The sequence below is a fragment of the Cetorhinus maximus genome, chromosome 20 (genome assembly GCF_964194155.1).
Source record: "Cetorhinus maximus chromosome 20, sCetMax3.hap1.1, whole genome shotgun sequence".
Classification (NCBI taxonomy): domain Eukaryota; kingdom Metazoa; phylum Chordata; class Chondrichthyes; order Lamniformes; family Cetorhinidae; genus Cetorhinus; species Cetorhinus maximus.
Window position 1 is genome coordinate 24819910 of NC_135898.1, and position 20069 is coordinate 24839978.

General features: G+C 40.4%; 1 protein-coding gene across 1 annotated transcript; it reads left to right on the forward strand.

The window, feature by feature from the left end:
- The first annotated feature begins 274 nt into the window (after positions 1 to 274).
- On the forward strand, positions 275 to 11577 carry LOC144694976 (histone H2A.V). Its single transcript, XM_078565797.1, has 5 exons — positions 275 to 412; positions 3099 to 3176; positions 7766 to 7879; positions 8873 to 9002; positions 11221 to 11577. The coding sequence occupies exons 1-5, from the start codon at positions 410 to 412 to the stop codon at positions 11280 to 11282; spliced, it is 387 nt and encodes a 128-aa protein (XP_078421923.1). The 5' UTR covers positions 275 to 409; the 3' UTR covers positions 11283 to 11577.
- Positions 11578 to 20069: the final 8492 nt, after the last annotated feature.

Genomic DNA, 20069 nt, shown 5'->3' on the forward strand with positions numbered 1-20069 from the left:
CTCCAGTCCGATTGGTCGTCCTTCACATGTCAAACACGGGCCTTCCCTCACCCTATTTTTTTCCTTCGGTAAATCGAGCGAAACTTTAAACTGGAGAGAGGGAAAAATTAACGGTTGCCAGAGAAACTCAAAAAGCCCGCGATGGGGAAGAGAGGGGGGGCGGTGTGTAAAGGAAAAAAAAATGGGGGGGGGGTGGGGGGGAGAAAAACCGTTGACGGGAGGGAAGACTTTGGAAGAAGGCGGGCGGTGATTGGAGGGCCGGCGGGGTTTGAATGAGTGTGGGGGGCGGTGATTGGCTGGGCGGGCCTGGCGGGGCGGCAGTGCCCGGATGTCGGCGGGCCCCCCGCGCGCGGTGTCGGTTATTGTTTGAGAAAGAGAGAGAAGCGAGAGAGAGAGAGAGAGGAGAAACATGGTGAGTACCGGGCGGCTCCGTGACACCGACCGACCGAGAGAGAGAGAGGAGGGGATATATACCGGGGCCAGTACCCCTCTCTCGCCATTATTCATTCTCCCCCGGCGGGCGGCATTTTTCCTCCCCCTTCAGCGGATGGCGCCTTTTTGACAGCCGCCGTGCGAAGAGCGCGGGTAACCGGCCCCGGGGGTTGAACCACCCCTTCCCCTCTTCCTCTATCTATCTATATTTATATGTTATTGGAGTTATAATTAATCTGCCTCTCCCTGTGCTCGGCCTCTCATTTTCTTCACTGCCTTTAACATTTATGTTCCCTCTTTTTTAAAAAAAACCATTGAGTGTTCTAATTCCCCCATTTTAAATGTTTTTTTTTTCTCCAACGTACGTTTGAAAATTCGGGGTTTTTTTCTTTGCTTGTTCCTCCCTCCCGGGTTGGCAGTGGGGCGTGTTTTTATAAGCAGCTCCTGTTGGTGACTGGGTTTTTATTTATTTGCATTTGTTGCAACAGGAGTTTTTCTTCCTCTTACCCCCCTTCTTTTCCCTTTTTTTTTCTTTCACTGGGGGAAGGTTTGCTTTTCTGGAAGGTTTCTTTGCCTCTGACTCCTTCCCCCCCCCACCCCCTCCTGTCCACTGGGTTTGTTGCTGTTTTTGTTTTTTCCCTCTCTCTCTGACAAGGAACTGGCGGGAAAATCTGTCCTCCTCTTTTCTCCCCCCAATTCACTCCCATTGCACAGCTCGGATTTGACATGTTTTGCAAATATTGAATTTTTTTTAAAAGCGCTGATCCCATCTTGCTGCCCATATTTGTCCCCCAGCAAGTTTAATGACTCGCTAACTGAGACTGCAATTCAGAATTGAGTTAACTTTTAGGCTGGTGTTTGTGATTGAATATTGTCCAGAAGTCTCACTTTACAGTTCAGACAATTTTAAGGTTACCTTTTTCTTTGGATGCTGGTGTAACTTTCTTTTTAAAATGCATGTTACCGAGTCTGGTTTAGTTACAAGATTGCCTTTTAATGTTTTGCAAAATGACTGGCAGAGCTACTTTCCAAAAGGGAGGAAAGTAAGGAGTAAATGTTGAAGACGAACCCAACCTTAATTTTTTTATCTTTGAAATGATCAGTTTGAAATTTTGTTTGTTTCAGTTGTGTAATAAAATATTATGAATATTTCCACAGCCTACACATAAGCAGTTGGACTGTTGATGTGATTAAAGTTTTGAAGGATGCGGACAAACTAAACAATATTATAAAAGTAGGAATTTACTTATTTGAATGTAAGTGTCAAGTGCACTATATTTATAGGAGAGGGTGGAAATCTACAGCTTCAAATATTTTAATGCCTAAAATGGGTACTAATTGCTACTAAGTCATTTGAATTTGTCACAAGCTTTTATGTAAAATGTAAAGCTTAGTTAATGGATCTGTTCTGTAAGAGATTCATTGTCAGTTTGTATCTAAGCAGATTGAATTCTTGTCCACCTGCACTGTCCAGTTTCCAATCTCACTTAGATGAATTAGATGCGCGTTTGTGACTGATCTCGAAGTTGGCATTGACTGGGTGAAGGGTGCATTTCTTTTGCTTGCAGGCTGAATAGCTGAACATTAGATTTGATTGTCAGTATTTAATTTGCATCTACTCCCTTAAGTGGTCTCAACTAATCGCAAAATTAAGATTTGATGTGGTACTTGAACTGAATAATTCTGCCACTGAACAAACTACCAGTTGTAAATATTTTCTTCTCTTAACTCCATCTTGGAGCACTAGGTTTTTAACATTCAAAACAAATCTGACTTGCTAAAGTTTGTAAGTTGGTTTATATGTCCCTTTTCAAGTTTTAGTTATGTGCATCCTAATCGTGTGCTGTTCATAGTCCACACCGTGCTCAAATCAGCCAAGACACCAAATTCAGATTGTTGTTGTTGAGGTCGATGTATTTTGAGAGACAAAGTTTTGATTAACCTTGTGAAAGTGTGCATCATTTCTGAAGTAGTACTAATTAGGAATAGAAATAATCAATTCCAGTGTGTTGAAAGTAGGCTCATTATCTTAAAAGTTCTTTACAGATACATTTTGTTTCCTGAATTTCTTGAATACTTTACTATATTTGGAAGACTGGACCAGTATCTCCAATTGTGAAGTGCCAGCAGTTGCATAATTAAAAGGTATTCTATATACCTTGAATGGGATTTTTGAATAACTTTTTTTTGTAATTTGTTAAATACTTATTTAGCCCAAATAAAGATGTAGCTGTGTATAAAATTACCATTCCAGCTCAATTCTGGAGTACTGCCTGCTGTTTCAACTCAATGTTGAATTTGCATCATGTGATCTCTAGTGAGAATTAAAATGCAACTTGTCTCTCTTTTGAAACACTAACATCTAATTTTTAAAAAATACCATGTACTGATCAACACTATAAATGTTCCTACTTTCACAACATATAAATTTGTAGTAATGTGCATCTTACTGGCCTAATACAGAGCCAGAATATTTTAACATTGTCTTAAAAACAACTGTATACAAGAGAATTTCTGTTAAAAGTTGAATCCTAGTTTATTTTTTAAGCATCTCTCTAAAGTGAAAATGATTAATGAGCTATCCTTTTGTATGTGAAAGTGTTGCATCTTTCTCTTGATCTGTAGAAAACATTTTAACTGGTGTTGCTTCTGTCTCTCTCTGGCAGGCTGGCGGGAAAGCTGGGAAGGACTCGGGAAAGGCCAAGGCTAAAGCAGTTTCCCGCTCTCAGAGAGCAGGGTTACAGGTAGGCTTTGTGTTCCAAATAGATTTAAGGGTGTGAAACGTGTTTTCAGAATTGGGACCAAGTCTCCAACTTATTGAGCTGCTACTAGTAAAACTAAATGGGTCATTGTACATGTAGTTCTATAGCATATTTAATATAAAAAATGCCCCCAATGGAATGATCGACAAGTAACTTATTCAGACAGTTGAGACATCTGAGGATTATATCCCTGAAGGACCTGTTATAGTGATTGGCTTTCAAATTACTATTTTCCTAATGTGTCAGGTACCAGTCCAGGCATTCAATAGCTTTCCCATTGAACTGTGTTTGACCAGGGCTCCTTGATAACATAAGATGGTGCATTTCAAAGACAGGTATTTCTGCCTCTCCTCTAGCATTCAGCTCTTGAATGAACATCTGCATTAAGGCTGCAGTTGAGTTCTGGAGCAGTGTTTCTAGAAGAATGTGAACAGAACATCTGAGGTTATTGGCAATTAGATGCTGTTTAATGGTGCTATTGGTAACTCCTACTTGCTTAACTGATGACTGGAACAGGCTGATGTAACAGCAACTGGTTAGGCTAGATTTATCCTGTTTGGTTAATTTTTCTCCATTGGACAGATACCAGCTGCACTGGAATAGCTTTACTAGTGAGACAGCTAATTCTAGTTCACATCCTTACCCCTGTTGTCAGAGCCCAAAACCTTCACTGTGTCCGGTACACTCAATAATATACTGCTGATTAATGTCAGTTAGCTGAATTGGTTGGACGCTGGCATCTATGATGAGGAGTGGGGGTGGGTGGGAAATCAAGTATAGTTGTCCATTTAGTACTTTTGGCTAAGATGTTTGCAAACATCTACCTTTATCTGCTTCACACTATCTCTAGCCCGTAGGTTTGGGTGTTTTAGTGTGCCAGTTAACCTTTGGATTGTATGAAATTTGGCACACCCTTCTACACCCCGCTTTGAGTGAGGGATCTGATTGCATTCTGCTGGCCCACAGTGCCACATTGCTATCCTGTCTTGGACTACTCCATCAGCCTTTCTGTTCCACTTAGCACAGTCATGGAGCTACACTCTACAATGGGGGTTACCATCTGTGGAGACAAGATCAGCAGCCCAATGTCAGCATCTCCTGGCAGTCCCAATCTGGCAGCTTTGCCCTTCAGGACTCAACCAGCTCAGTCAGGAGGATGACAAAGCCATTTAAGATAGATTGTGTTTGTGCTTTCGCCAAGTAACTTTCAGCATGGAGGAATGGGAACCAGCTCATAAGATAATCGGCTTTCCTTGACTTTATTTGACCTGAAGCCATAAGACTTTCTGCAGTCAATGGGAACTCCCTGGGCTACTCCATCCAACTACACCACTACTCACTGCAGAATTCAAGGGGACAGCCACATTCTTAGGATGACTAGAAATCAGCCCTGCCCATGCTGCACACATGTAGATTACAAATTATATGTTTAAAAAACTGGTCATGTCAAGCTTTATGATCACTGAAGTAATTGCATTAGTCAGGTCCTGAAGGAATTGATCAATACCCTCGAGAGGGAAAGAAAAAAGCCTTTTGAGAGTTTCACGTTCTCTGCCTTGCTGAGCTCTGCATCTCTACATTGGTGATTCTTCATCCTTCTGGGTGAAGTTGGATAACACCTAACTGCCCTGGGTGCGATCAACTAACTTGCATCAGATCTGGGATGGCTCCGCTGCTTACTCAATAACCTTCCTGCACTAATTGAGGGTGGAGGGAAGAGAATAGTCCTGTGTACCAACAGTAATATGCTGCATGAATGAAAGTTGACATGGGCTTATGTTGGTGCTTTTGTTGGATTGTTTTTCAAACTGAAGTTCATAATTAACTTAAGTCCGTTTGGATAGGGTTGTTTAGTTTTGTATAGAGTTGCTGAAGCTTTGTAAAGTTTGCAGAAGGGAGAAAAAAGGTAGCATATAATAGGCTGCAGAATTTTTGAGACTGCTCCCCTCCAAAAAATATGTGAAGCGTCTCTGACTCTGCCAGGAAATGTGCTCTGTGAAGTAAAAAGCCTGACCAAATTCAGCTAATCTTTCAACGTTATTTTATGAGCAATTCGGGCAATATTCATAGAAGTTATAGAGAGCTGATTTGAAATTTGGCATCATCCAATGTGATTGACTTCCATTTTCAAATTGTTTCTACCAATTCAGCAATTAACTGGTGTGGATCTGAGTTTTTGGCATAAGTTTAAAAAAAATAAACAAGTAATCATTCCTATTAGAACAAGTTTCTTAAACTTAGTGTAGATGTTTTTAAAGCAATGTCTAAATGTAAACTCTGGCTGTTTGGTCACTGTTAAACTTGACTCCACCCCCTCTCAGTCAAGAGTTTGCTCACTGAGTAGGGCAGCAAGAAATTACACTTGTATAGTGCCTTTAACAAAGTAAAACATCCTGCTGTGCATTATCAAATCAAATGACAGCAAGTTACATCGGAAAGTTTCCAAGTCTGATTCCCAGTCCGTGCTGAATCAGGTGACAATAGGAGCGTTTTAATTGGAATCCTGGCCCTTTGGCAAAGAAAGCGGAAAGCAGCCAGGACTTCTCCTGTATGGTTTGGGTTTTTTGGGTGGGGGGGTGGTTTAATCTTATTGAATTGCTTGTTTAGTGTAAAATTACTCACGAATAGCTAGTGGGCATCCCATGGATAGCCAGGAGGTTCTTGCACTTATTTGAAGTGTTAGTTTGTGAACATTCACAATGAGGTTTGTCGCGAGATGTATTTATATGGGTGTACTCCCTGCGTTGTGCCGTTATGTTAATTTCTGTGTTTACATTGGGGATGTTAGGCATGACATTGAACACACTCAACACAATGTTGCATGGTACTTTTGATGTGCTTCTGTAGTGGTACGAATGACATCCATGCACCTGCTGCCCTTTAAAGTTAAATTTGGTTTCCTTTGCTAATTTTTAATTTGCCTAGAGAAGCAAGATGTATGTGGGGAATTTGTGTATGAAGATAGTCTGTTGGAACAGAAGTAGGGCATTTGTTCCCTCAAGTCTGTCCTGCCATTTGATTGGCTGATCTATACTGTCATTCTATTTAACTTTGTTTTTATTACTGTAAATTTCTATGTTCTAATGCAAAATACTGGAAAAACCTCAGCATCTGTGGAGAGAGAAACAGTTAATGTTTCAAGTTCAATGTGACTCTAACAGAAATTTACAGAACGGAAGGTGGTCTTTTGGTCCATTGTGTCCACACTGACCAACAACTAGCCATCCATCTTAATCCCACTTTCCACCTCTTGGTCTGTAGCCTTGCAGGTTACTGCACTTTTTAAGTTTATTCCCAAGTACATTTTAACTATTATGAGGGTTTCTCCCTCTACCAGCCTCTCAGATAGTGGGTTCCAGACACCCCTGAATCCCCTTAAACCACTCCATCTCCCCGGTTACTCTTCCTTGACAAAAAATATTCTTTTAAATTTCAGTTGATGCCACATCCACAAGCTTTTGGGCAAAAGTAGTTGAAAGGTATGGAACAGGAGGAGGCCGAATGGCCTCCATACATGTGTTGACTCTTTGAAAAAGCTATCAAATTAATTCCACGTTTCCTAAAGCCTTGCTGTAAGTTACAATTAAAGCTGCTTCCAGCACCCTTTCAGGGAGTGCATTCCAGATGGTAGCAACTTGCTTCATTATACAATTTCACCTGCTTTCCTCTGCTCTGGACCTTTTAATCTGTGATCTCTGGTTGCACACCCTCCTGCCAGCAGAAACAGTTTCTCTCTGTCAAATTCCCTCAATTTTGAACACCTCCCATAACTTTCCGTGCTCAAGCTTCTGTAGTCTGTTCACACAGCTGGTCTCTTATCCCTTGAACCTTTCTGGACTCCAGCTTGCGCTTTCTGTGTCTGTCACCGTCTTGCTTTTCTCTGTTTGGAGACCATGACATTCTTCCTAAAAGTCTGGTGCTCAAATGGACAAGATACTTAGCTGAGGCCATTTTATGAAAATGACCCATCTTCAGCAGAGTAAAACAGTGCAGCAATACAAACATGTTTGCGTTGAAGGAATGGCCATTGGAAGATAGATAACGTAATTATTATTTAACTATGACTGTGCAACTCCCTTTTGGGTTACTAGCAAAAGCGGCAAACATTTGTGAAACCAACCTCTAAAATGCTTAGAGAAGATAAAATAATGCAACAGTCAAAGCCAATGACATGGCCTGCAGAAATGTAGTTTTCATTTTTGAGTTGGGTTTGAGGTGAAACCATCTTTCGGTGGGATAATTAGCTAGGATTTCTGTTAACAATCCAAATGCGTTGGAGAGGGTTCAGTCATGCTGGTAATTGTGGAACAATTACTCAGATAAGAGTTATAACTCACAGCAGCAAAACTTGGGGACAAGGAGTTTGAAGATGAAGCAGAGAAGCGAGAAGTGAAATTTTGACTAATTTTTGAAGAAAAATAGACTTCTCGTGCTTTATTTTAAAAATCTTTTCAGACCCTTGGGTTAAAATGTAAACAAATGTAAGTGAAAAGTTCCAATGGATGGTATTCCTCACTTAGAATGTGCCTTTTGACTAGGATGATATTTTCACTTGGTATTCTTTCTTTTAGTTTCCTGTAGGTCGTATTCATAGGCATTTGAAGACTCGTACCACTAGTCATGGACGAGTGGGTGCTACAGCTGCAGTGTACAGTGCAGCTATCCTTGAGTATCTCACTGCTGAGGTAGGTGAGGATGAAGTTGACCTGTTTCAAAAACAAGGAAATTTTCTTGGTTTAGGCCAAGTGAATGAAATTAAGGTTACAAAATAACTGCCTGTGTTTGATTTGTTTGACATTCTTGACTACCTTGATGTAAACTGCTCTGACTTTTTTTCCTCAGAAGTGTGCATTTCTATAGCATTCTTCATATGCAAGAAGATTTAAAGTAGCAAATAGCTTATGCTGAGGAGCAGGGATAAATAGATATGATTAAGATAAGGGAATCAGAGGATCTTTAGGAGAGCTTTTCAAGAACTGAGTAGGATGTGATAAGACAGAAATACCTTAGCAGGAAATTCCAGAAGGCAGGAGCTTCGTGACCACCGATGGTGTGGGTGGTAAGGAGAAGCTTAAAAGCAGATTGAAATTTGTGTTGGGAGGTAGTCACTGAAGTTGTAGGGTGAGGTGAGTTCATGGAGGGTTTTGAAAGTTATCTGCACGTGTATAGTGGCCAGCTTTCACCTCACCTCGTACAGGATCATGCCTCTGCCTTTCAATGAGGAGAAAAGGACTTTAGCATAGAAGGAAACCAGATGGGGATGGGGGAACCAAAGGCATGGTCAAAGAGACCATTTCTGAAAGCAGTGAGGGAGCTGACCATGTGGAGAGAACTGAGTGGGATATTCCGGTGGAAAGGAGGCTGATGTTTATGGGTATGAGTTGGAGCTAGATAAGACTTTGGGAGTTACAAAGAGAATTTAAAAACCAGTGGAGTTGAACATGTTGGATGCTGAGTGTTGGATTTATTTCCTCTTGGCCTTCCTCCATTTCCCCACTCCTGAAACGCGGAGATAAGGGAACATTGGCCAGCTTTCACCTCACCTCGTTTGTTTGCAACATAACTTGTGAAAACAACACCTATTGCTGTTGAAATTCCTGTTTTGCTGTATAGATGCTTTTAACTTTAATCTATTTAAGGAGCTATAATTTTATTCAAGCTAACTTGATATTCTGTAGGTGTTGGAGTTGGCAGGAAATGCATCTAAGGACCTGAAAGTAAAGCGCATTACGCCACGTCACTTGCAGTTGGCCATCAGAGGTGATGAGGAGCTGGATTCGCTGATCAAGGCAACCATTGCTGGTGGCGGTATGTGTTAACTTTGTACAGTAGTGGTGACTTTCAGGGAACTGCTGCTGTGCATGAATATCACGGAGAAGAATGATGTACTGTATCCAAAATATATAAATCATTTCTGGGTATTACCTTGGACTTTGAACTTTTTCAGAATTACAATTAAGTAATGTAATGGTGGGACTCCCTGAGCAATTTAAGGGAAGACCCTAATAAGGTTTGTAAATTGAAAAGGTGGAACAAATTTAAGATTATGCTGGAACTTTGGAGTCTACCAGTTACTTCATAAACTTTATTATCTTAACAAATATGTGTTACTAGCCCTTCATCTCTAGTTTGCTACATACAGTGAATGTTAGCTATGCTAATTAATGTTTTACTTTAATTGCAATAGAATTATAGAGCTGACTCATTGGGAGTAGATTTTTTTTGAATTCTTGGCGAAATTGTAGAATGTTGTTAAAGCCACTGCACTGCGTGCATGGTGTTTTGTATGTCGCACACTCCCACAAATGTCAATAGCCATCCATATTGCTCTTGAGCTGGCCTCAGACGTCTGGTGGGGCCACTTTTTAATAACTTCAAATAGAGAGTCTTTTAGATTAGACAATTGCTGAAGATTATGTTCATTACTCTGATTTGGATATGTCATGGTTAGAGTGGCTATTGTGCATTAGTCACAGGGCACTAAGCTTTTACGTCACCTGAAAATCCTGTATTCTAAGATCATTAGAAATTCAGTGAAGATTCTATCTTGGCACTGAAAGAATTACTTTGAGGTTAGCTCAAGTTAAGTGTTTTGTTGTTATGAAAGTGTGCATACTGCTGAGTTATAATTCAGTGCAGTGATATTGTTTTTCCTTTCCTACATCTCTCTAAATTGACTTGTTAGATATGATTTCAATGAGGACTGGTTCCCTGGTACGACCTAGGCACTCGCACTTAGTGAAAATCAGTGAGTGTCATGGATGGCAAGGAGAGCATTACAGTTCAGCTTGATCTGTTCTTGTTCAGCAGCTGGACACCTGTATCTCCAGCAGGGCCTGTCTTTAAATGAATGGCTGTCCTGATCAGTTGAGCTTTGTCTGTGCAGTGTGTTTACCCAATCTTCCATTTGGCGTGTAGATCTAACTCAATTAAGCACAATATTGAAAGGACACATTGATTTAAGGAAGATAAATGGAAAGGATTTTTGTTCTTGATTAGCTGTTAAATCCCTGTACTTTGTAGAGCCAAGAAGACCAGGCAGCTCTGACATTTGTCGTCTGATTTGTTTTACACGGGTTACTGCTGGAAAGATTTAATTTATCAGGGAGGGAAATTGCCAGAGTCCCTACTTCTGATTGCTCTCGCATGAAAATATACTTTGAATGTCCAATGAGGATAAAGTAAGCTCTTCCATAATGCCCATTCTAATTGAATAGCCTGTTATTTATGTTCTCCAGTTTCTGATATTATTACTCGTGTTCAGTACTAGAGAATGGCAGATAGCTGTGGAATTGTACCCCAGCAAGTTTGATCTTGAAGGATTTTTAATATCAGAAATAGTAACTTTTCAAAACTGCACAAGGGCTTCTTTACTGTCCCTTTCCTGCCCCACCCCCGCGTCATAAATCACAGGAAAGGTTTGTTCATGTACTCGAGCAGATCCATTAGCTCTTGGGAACTGCAGTCTGCAGGTGTTTCTCTAGTATGCAGAAGGCCTTTGCCTATAAAATAGGTCATGGAGGGGTTAAAGAGAGGTTGTGGAACAAAGGCATCAGCGAGGCAAGCAAAATTATATTTTTTTCATCCATCACCTAAGGTGTTTCAACTTCTAGTTTGACGTTCTTGGAATTGCCTTCCCCAAAATAACTTGAACTATTTTTGCTTTTCTTGAGTGTTACTGGTATTAGTAGCAGAAACATGGAAAAGATTCTTAGCTAGTTGGTAAATCACGTTTAAGCAGTCGTCAACCTGAAGTCCTCAACATAGATGGTTTCAAATAATCTATAGGAGATGCCTGACTTTAACTTGTAGAAATACCAATGGGACAGGACCTCATTGGATATTTTAGACCATAGTTATGTGATTTTTTTTATATAGCTCACATACTTCCCATTGTTCAACTTTAACTGCTGCATGTTGGTCTTTTCCATGTGAGGGAAACCTATCATGGAGGGGAATGAGGGAATGCGTTTGGGATAAAGTTGTCGCACTTGTACACTTCATTTTATTTTATTTTCTCTTACAGGTGTGATTCCTCACATCCACAAGTCTCTGATTGGGAAGAAGGGACAGCAAAAAACTGCATAAAGCCCAGTTTTGAACCTACCCTCTTCCTCCCTACTGTCGTACTGTAATTTGGACAGAAGAAACCTGGGGATACTTGGCATATTTTTTTTAAAAAGAGTAGTTAAAATAAAATGGGAAGAGTTTTAGGAGATGACTTTAGTGTTCAATATAATCTGAAAGACCTGTTTGTATGTCCTACAGTTTAGATTTAAAGCTGTATGAAAATATAACTAGAAAATACAGCAGTTTGTCAACAATTAGGTTAGGCAAGTGTGTTTTATACAATAAAACAATTCATAAAACCATTTTTTAAAAATCATGTGTTTACCGTGTGTCCTTTCAAACGCTTGAAGCAATTACTAGGAAAGGTTTGGAAGCAATTAGTAGGAAAATGCTATACCTGGCCAAGTAATTTTATATAATTGAAAATACTATACCTGCCCAAATAATTTTATATAATTGACTCTTCAGTACTTAACAGCAGTTGAATTGCAATAAAACACTAACTGAATTAAATGACTGAAGGTTTTGGGGTTTAAGTTTGTATTTGGATTTTAATGTCTTGATATATTTTGGAGCCTCTGTTTCATTTCACCAGTTACTTGATCTGTGTAGCAACAATGCCTTGCTTCTGTATTGTGTAGTAAAGCTTAAGGTTCTTGAGAGATTCTTTGCTGTGCTGCATACTTCTCTCAGATGAATAACTTTTTCCTTGTCTTTTATCTGTTAGTATGGTAAGTATTCTGAGCTTTACAATAAATACCAGCTTACGTGAATTCCACTGAAATAAAGATCAAGATTTCTTAGAAGGTCGAGCTAAATATAATTACTATAATCTAGCTTTTTACAACTCCCAACTTGGCACCATCTAATCATTATTGTCTTTTGTACCTTTTTTGATTTCGGTGTCCTGCACAATGTCTCTACCTTTTTACACCCCACTGGATGAATGAGCCCAAACTCTCCCTTGCCTATCCTGTGGAGATGTACATGGCTGCTACTGAATATCCTGTTGTCACAGGAATTGTATCAAACTTGTAAATGCATTTAACTGCTCTGATGCAACATGTTGGGTATTTTGTTCACCCCCTGTAGTTGAGATTTTTCTGTATAAATTGTCTTAAAGCTGAATATTAGGTTCTGAGATTGAGTGCGGTAGAGGCAGGCGGTGGCACAGCTACTATCCTTACCTTTCAAATAAGCCCATAGCAAACTGCTTTTTGAGATTAGATGCTCCATAATTTTAATGACTGTTCCATGCTATATCTTAACAAGTTATGACATAGGTGGCACTGCCAGTTTATTCTGGATTTATAGAAGTGTAGAAGTAGGCCATGCTGTATGATTTTCATGCCCTCGGCATGTATAACCTCCCTCCCCAACTCTTTCCCGCCCCTCCAAACCAAACAAGTCAAGTGACAAATCTGTGATAACTACTTATGTGCCATTGTGAACAATTAGAGTCCATCCTATTTTGTAAATAGGTTGAATTTGGTGCAACTGCAGCAAATCATTGATTGTGGGATGCACATAAAATAAATTGGATCAGAGGAGAAAATGGCTCAAGTTTACATATACATTTGTCACATTTGATTTTCTGCTTTTTTAACATTTAGAATTGTTAATGTGCACAGGTGAATGTATTTTTTCCTATTTGAGTGCCTTTGTAGGATACAGGTAGTGTGTGTAAGCTATTATAACTACATTGGAATGTTTTTCTGCATTGATATTTAATACATTATGTCCAATTTTATTGTACAATCTGCAGTTATTGAAAATATAGTCATTAATTTGGAAATGGTGACTTAAAGCTGAAGATGGATCAGCAAGTGTGCATTGGCCACCTATTGAAGCAGAAACTTGAGAGCTAGAAATTTGGCTGTTGGTTTCTATGAAAGATCAGTTCAAAGGACAAATAGTCTCATCTGTTTGCCCAGCAAGCAGGGTTTTTTTAGAATTGTTGAATTGGATGTCCTCCTAAACTATCAAGCTATTTCTATAATTATACGATTCAGTGGTTCTGCTTGTGACGTTCAATTTGTCATTGTTTGGAATAGTTCTGAATGAACTTCAATTTACTTAATTTTTATATTAACAACTGGTTTTTGAAAATAGGCTGCAAACTCCTATCAATTAGTATCTTTCATAATCATATGTGCATTTGTAGAATAGTGCTATTGTCAAAACCTTAGAGTACTTCAGAACTAAATGAAGCAAATAAGCTAAATGCAGTTGTGGGGCGATGGAATCAGTTTGTGGTATGCTTTCAAAAGCCGGGTTGAAGAAAAGATTTCCTGGTGATAAAAGACCAATGAGCTAGTGAAGAGGGTAGAATTATGAATGTTAGGAGACAATTGGAAATCATGGCTCGAATGTCGGACTCTGGAGAATTTATAATTGGGTGTAAGGATTTTGAGCTTAAGTTTCATTGGAGTTTGATGAACAGAAGAGTGCAGGACAAGCATTCTGAATGAGTTATAATTCAAGGCCATAGAATATTTCTTGAAGTGATAAAGTTACTTGAGGTGCTAAAGATATGGGTTAATTAATGGCAAAGTTGAAATGATAGTGCTGTTGGAGTTATATGGAAATTGCATGTGATTGAGTAGCACAGTTGATGTCTTGCAGCATCAGCCAGAGACTTTGGAGTTGACAGCTGGTTTGTCTACATTGGAAGCTGGAGAAATTTTTTGCTCACCTGGAACAGCTTGATTTATTCTTCCCTCCTATCAAATGTGTGGGCCTTCCATGGGAAGTAGATAATCATTTTTCAGACTTTAGACCTTTAACATGAGTTTGAACAGCTGCAACTTGATTTGGGATGTTGGACAAAGTTCAGGGACAGAGGAACCTGGGAATTCGTGTGCATAGATCTTTGAAGATGGCAAGGACATATTGAGAGAGCAGTTAGCAAAGCAAATGGATCTTAGACTTCATAGTGGGATTGAGTAAAAACTGGGAGGTTGTGCTGAACCTTATACAATTCTGGTTAGACTAGAACCACAATATTGTGTTCAGTTCTGGTCACCATTCCTTTGAGGATACAGAGGAGAATTACCAAAATGGTACCAGAGATATGGGATTTTAGGTTGGAGAAGCTGGTGTTGTACTCCCTGGTGCAAAGGAGATGGAGAGGAGTTCTAATACAGGTGTCCAAGAGTATTACTAGTTGTTAGGTAGACAAAAGGTTCCTATTAGCTGATGGTATAAGGGCCAGGGGATGCAGGTTTCATATTTTGGGCAAGAGGGAGATGGGAGGAGGAACTTTGTTCTGCAGCTAACTACCTGGAACTCGATGGAGGGTGAGGCAGAGACAATGAATGATTTCGAAAGGAAATTGAATAAGCACTTAAGGGAAGTGAACTTGCTGGGCTATGGGACTGATTAGATCACCTTATAGACCTGTAATAGTCTTGATGGGCCAAATGGCTGTCTCCTGTGCAGTAATGCATGATGGGGCACTACCCTGGAAATGATAGCTGGGAGGAAGTGAAAAAACTACAAATGCTGTAAACCTGTAATAAAAGAAAATTAGCAATGCAGAGCAAGTCTAAACACCGATTACAGAAGGCTATCTAATGTTTCTAGTTTTGAGTCACAACCACAAAATGTGATGGTGTCTTTATTTTCTACATTTGTGCTGACACTGGCCACCAGAGTCTTCTGTACCAGTATGAACAGCCTGTCAGAAAACTGAAAGGGCAGCTGCCTGTTCAGAGTGCTTGTAGATGCTGGTTTTTGTCTTGTGTGAATTATTCTTTAAAGGTGCATTCTGAATCCCTATTTCAATCTGTTATGAATAGGCCAAATTGTCACCCAAGTGGCATCATTTGTACTTTCTCACTACAGTAAACTCCACTACAAAACTCAAGCAATTTTTGAAAACCTTGTTTATGAATTAATTGCTGGAACTTGTTGATTCTGAAAGTTTCTCTATGCTGATGCCATCTCCCACTGCTCCTTCTGTAAATTTTGCGACTAGGAATCCACTAATTTATATTGTTGTCTTCAGTCCAAATCATCGAACCAAACATTTATCAGTATGTCTTCAAACCTGCCGTATTCTCCAAACTGTGATCTAGCTAGCACAGTATCTAACTACCAGCAGATACACTTGCTAGTCCGGTAACAATTTGAGGCATGATCAGATGAGGGTAGAACTTGACTTCATCCATTATGAGGAGAAGATTGCCAAATATAATATGTATGTGGGGGAGGAACTTGATATCTGAATCTGATGAATTGTAAAGCATCGATTGTAGCTTCACTTAGTGGTTGCCACATTACTAAAACTTTACCTCCACAAACAAACCCACAAAAGCTCCCCTTCAGCGTGATGGCTTCATTAAATGGACTAAGCTATATAAGCCAGGCAATTCCAACCTGCACTTGAGTTAGCGGAGGTAGGGAAAGGGGTAAATCAGTCGGGATTTTTTTTTAACCAGATAAGAGAACTCAGACCTCAGTCAAGCAAAGTTACAGTAGAAACTTATAAAACAAAGAGCTATCAGCACCTATGAACTGACAATGTGTGTTTTGTGGTAACTCATTCCATGCATAAATCATTACAACTAAAGTGGTTCAAAACGCCAGTTAAAATAAAATACTGTCAAAGTTGTAGTGATCTACTACAGGCTTGCCAGAGGGGTTATTAGTATCTTCAATTATTTTGAGTGGTCTCCAGGCTTTATATTTTGATAAATCATTTATTGTATATTTTCTAAGTGGTATAAATCAATCTCCACTTGGTGCTAAAGGAAGACCCAAGAGTTGGCTTCTGTCCGAAGTTAGGGTTGCATCGTAACTGACTTGATTTCTTGAAACACAGTAAATAAAATCTAACGTTCGGGCAATAATTACACCAGGATGTAATGTAGTTCAAAACCCATTTTAAAGTTAAACACTTTGCCCTCTATGGTTTGTATTTCCGTAGTGAGTTACTGTGTCCAAATTTATAATGAAAACTATTCATTGTAGACTTCACATCCTGCAGTTGCACATTTATATAGCACCTTTACCTTGTTGCTTCAAGGCTCTGCAGTAGCATGGTCAAATAGAATATAACACAGCCTCATGAGATATGAGAGCAAATGACTGAAATGTTGGTCAGAGAGGTAGGCCCTAAGGAGCATCTTAAAGAAAGAAAGAAGGGATTAGGGAGGGAATTTTGGAGCTTAGTCAGTGATCGGAGAATGGGACTTGCTGTAAGTTAGAACACGGGAATCAGAATATTGGATGAGCTGAAGTTTATGCCATTCAGCAACTTGTGATCCAATGTCTAATTTCAAGAAGGGATTACTGTGCTAGGTTACAGTGCCTGGTGCAGGAAAAGTTTTCCCTGACTAGCTTACAAGTGCAGGAGTGAAATATAGCTGCTATCATTGGGCAGATTGAGAAAGTGGTCAAAAAGGCATGCAAGGTCCTGGGCTTTATAAATAGAGGGATTAGAGTCCAAAAGCAAGGAATGTGTGAACCTTTATAAAACACTGGTTTGACCTTAACCAGAGTATTGCACCCAGCTCTGGGCACCACACTTTAGGAAGGATGTGAAGACATTGGAGAAGGTACAGAAAAGATGTGAGAGATTGGTGAAGCTGGCGCAATTTAGAGAAGAGAAGGTGGAGAGGCAGGTTGATGGAGGTGTTCCAAATTGTGAGCTTTCTGGATTGAGTAGATGGAGGGAAAATTCTCATTGGTAGAAGGTAGAAGAACATGAGGGCAACAATTTAAGGTGATTGGTTAAATAGTTTTTGCCAAGAAAAGAAAAGCCTTATGACTTGTTGGTATCTTTGACTCCCTTCCGCATCAAATTGGTGCAATTTACTAGAGTCTTTAGCGCAGGACAAAATTGTAACTGTCCTGTTGAAAATCTTTTTCTTGGGACTGGAATGTTGTCAGTTGAACTTATCCAAGCTGGCTGACCTATACTTGGTGAATTAATGAAACTGAACTTCTAAAAATGCCCAGGACTGATATTGCCTGCAGAAGAACAACGGGCAGATTGCACAGAGGAAAATACAAAGTTAGAGATTTCATTTGCTAAACCAGGATTCTGGTTGAATCTGCTTCTGCAGGAAGAAACAAAAAATCAATTTCTAGGTAAAATGGAACACGTATGCATTTAATTCTAGTTACCCTGTTTGGTTTGATGGCTCTTTACTCATACTGGGTCATCTGGATTTTGAATGGATTATCTGGAGATTTCCAAAAAGTAAAATGATATCTAAAGTAATTTTTCTAACCTGTTCTGGGTTTGCATCCCACTCCACTGTCACACGTGGTGCCATTCTAATGAGATTTTAACATGAGGGCCCATCTGCCTGCTAGGATGCATGCAGAAGATCCCATGACATTATTTCGAAGAGGTGCATGGGAATTGTCCCTGGTGTCCTGGCCAATATTGATCCCTCAATCAACACACAAAATCAGATTATCTGTTCATTATCACATTGCTGTTTGTGGGAGCTTGCTGTGTGTAAATTGGCTGCTGCGCTTCCTACATTTCAACGGTGCGGACACTACAAAAAGTGCCTCATTGGCTGTAAAGCCCTTTGGGAAGCCCTGAAATCATACAAATATGAGAACAGGAGGCAGCTACTTAACCCCTCAAGCCAGTTCCACCGCTCTGTGATAATGGCTGATCTGTGACCTAACTCCATATACCTGCCGTTGTCCCAAATCTCTTCATATGTTTGGGTAACAACAATCTATTTACCTCATTTAAAATTTGTTGACCCAGCATCAATTGCCATTTGCAGGAGAGAGTTCCAAGCAGCGGTAGAAGTGTTTCTTAATTTAACTCCAGAAAAGTCTGGCTAAGACTAGACACCCTTATACAAGCCATAAATACAAGTCTTTTTTTGTCTTCCTATCAGTTTGTTTCATGATATTTATCTTTTAATTATGAAGGTTAAGGGGGAGGCGTAGGCTTTTAAGGAATCTATCACCAGTGAAGAAGCAAATATCTGCTCTCATGCAACGGTTTCCCTCACTGTATCCAGTTTTGGAGTCGGCAGTTTATCATTCTATATGGTTGGGTCTACATTTGCCTGGAATGATTCAACATACTCTGCTTGGAAAGGTAATATCCTTGTACAAATTGCTTTGATCTGTTTTGAAATGAAAATTAAATAGTACAGTAATGGAAGGCAAGCCTGGTCTCGTGGCTATAGCGTTTCACATCTGCATGCTGCCCCTTGGCAACATCATCCAAACACACACTGTTCACATTTTCACATGTATGCTGAGCACACCCAGCTCTACCTCACCACCACCGCCTCTCTCGACTCCTCCACTGTTGCTAAATGGTCAGACTGATTCTCCAGCATCCGGTACTGGGTGAGCAGAAATTTTGCCCAATTTAATATTGGGAAGACCAAAGCCATTGTTTTCAGTTCCCACTCCAAGCTCGTTACCCTAGTTACCGACTCCACCCCTCTCCTTGGCAACTGTCTTGAGATTAAGCCAGTCTGTTCACAACCTTGGGGTCACATCTGATCCAGACATGAATGTCTGACCTCACATTCATAACATCACTAAGCGGCCTATTACCACCCCCCTAACATCGCCCCTGTCTCCACTCATCTGCTGAAACCCTCACTTTTGTTACCATGGAATCCCATTGAACACAGATTGGGTCTTAGCAAATGGGTCTTGGAGATTGTGAAAGGGTGGGGAGAAAGAAGGTGTTTCCACGTTATTTTTATTATTTATTCACGGGATGTGGGCGTTGCTGGCTAAGCCAGCATTTATTGCCCGTCCTTTATTTCCCTTGAGAAGGTATTGATGAGCTGCCTTCTTGAACGCTGCAGTCCATGTGGTGTACGTACACCCACAGTGCTGTTAGGGAGGGAGTTCCAGGATTTTGACCCAGTGACAATGAAGGAATGGTGATATATTTCCAAGTCAGGATGGTGAGTGGCTTGGAGGGGAACTTCCAGCTGATGGTACTCCCATGCATCTGCTGCCCTTGTCCTTCTAAATGGTAGTGGTCGTGGGTTTGGAAGGTGCTGTCAAGGAGCCCTGGTTTGTTCTTGCAGTGCATCTTGTAGATGGTACACACTGCTGCTACAGTGCATTGGTGGTGGAGGGAGTGAATGTTTGTGGATGGGTATCAGTCAAGCTTTGTCTTGCATGTGTTGAGCTTCTTGAGTGTTGTGGGACCTGCACTCATCCAGGCAAGTGGAAAGTATTCCATCACACTCCTGACTTGTGCCTTGTAGGTGGTGGACAGGTTTTGGAGAGTCAGGAGGTGGGTTACTCATCGCAGGATTCCTAGCCTCTGACCTGCTCTTATAGCCACAGTATTTATATGGCTAGTCCAGTTCAGTTTCTGGTCAATGGTAACCCCCAGGATGTTGATAGTGGGGGATTCAGCAATGGTAATGCCATTGAATGTCAAGGGAAGATGGTTAGATTCCCTCTTGTTGGAGATGATCATTGCCTGGCACTTGTGTGGCATGAATGTTACTTGCCACTTGTCAGCCCAAGCCTGGATATTGTCCAGGTCTTGCTGCAGTTGGACATGGACTGCTTCAGTATCTGAGGAGCCGAGAATGGTGCTAAACATTGTGCAATCATCAGCGAACATCCCCACTTCTGACCTTATGATGGAAGGAAGGTCATTGATGAAGCAGCTGAAGATGTTTGGGCCGAGGACACTACCCTTAGGAACTCCACTTGTGGGGAGACCAGAACTAGAAGCCGTGAATATAAGACAGTCACGAATAAATCCAATGGGGAATTCAGAAGAAACTTCTCCCCCAGAGAGTGGTGAGAATGTGGAATTGCTACCACAGAAAGCAGTTA

What these genes read in the sequence shown, in the direction of transcription:
- LOC144694976 (XM_078565797.1), top strand. An exon ending in CTCAGAGAGCAGGGTTACAG is followed by an intron (nt 3,177 to 7,765) that starts GTAGGCTTTGTG and finishes TCTTTCTTTTAG; the next exon opens with TTTCCTGTAGGTCGTATTCA. An exon ending in GGCAACCATTGCTGGTGGCG is followed by an intron (nt 9,003 to 11,220) that starts GTATGTGTTAAC and finishes TTTCTCTTACAG; the next exon opens with GTGTGATTCCTCACATCCAC.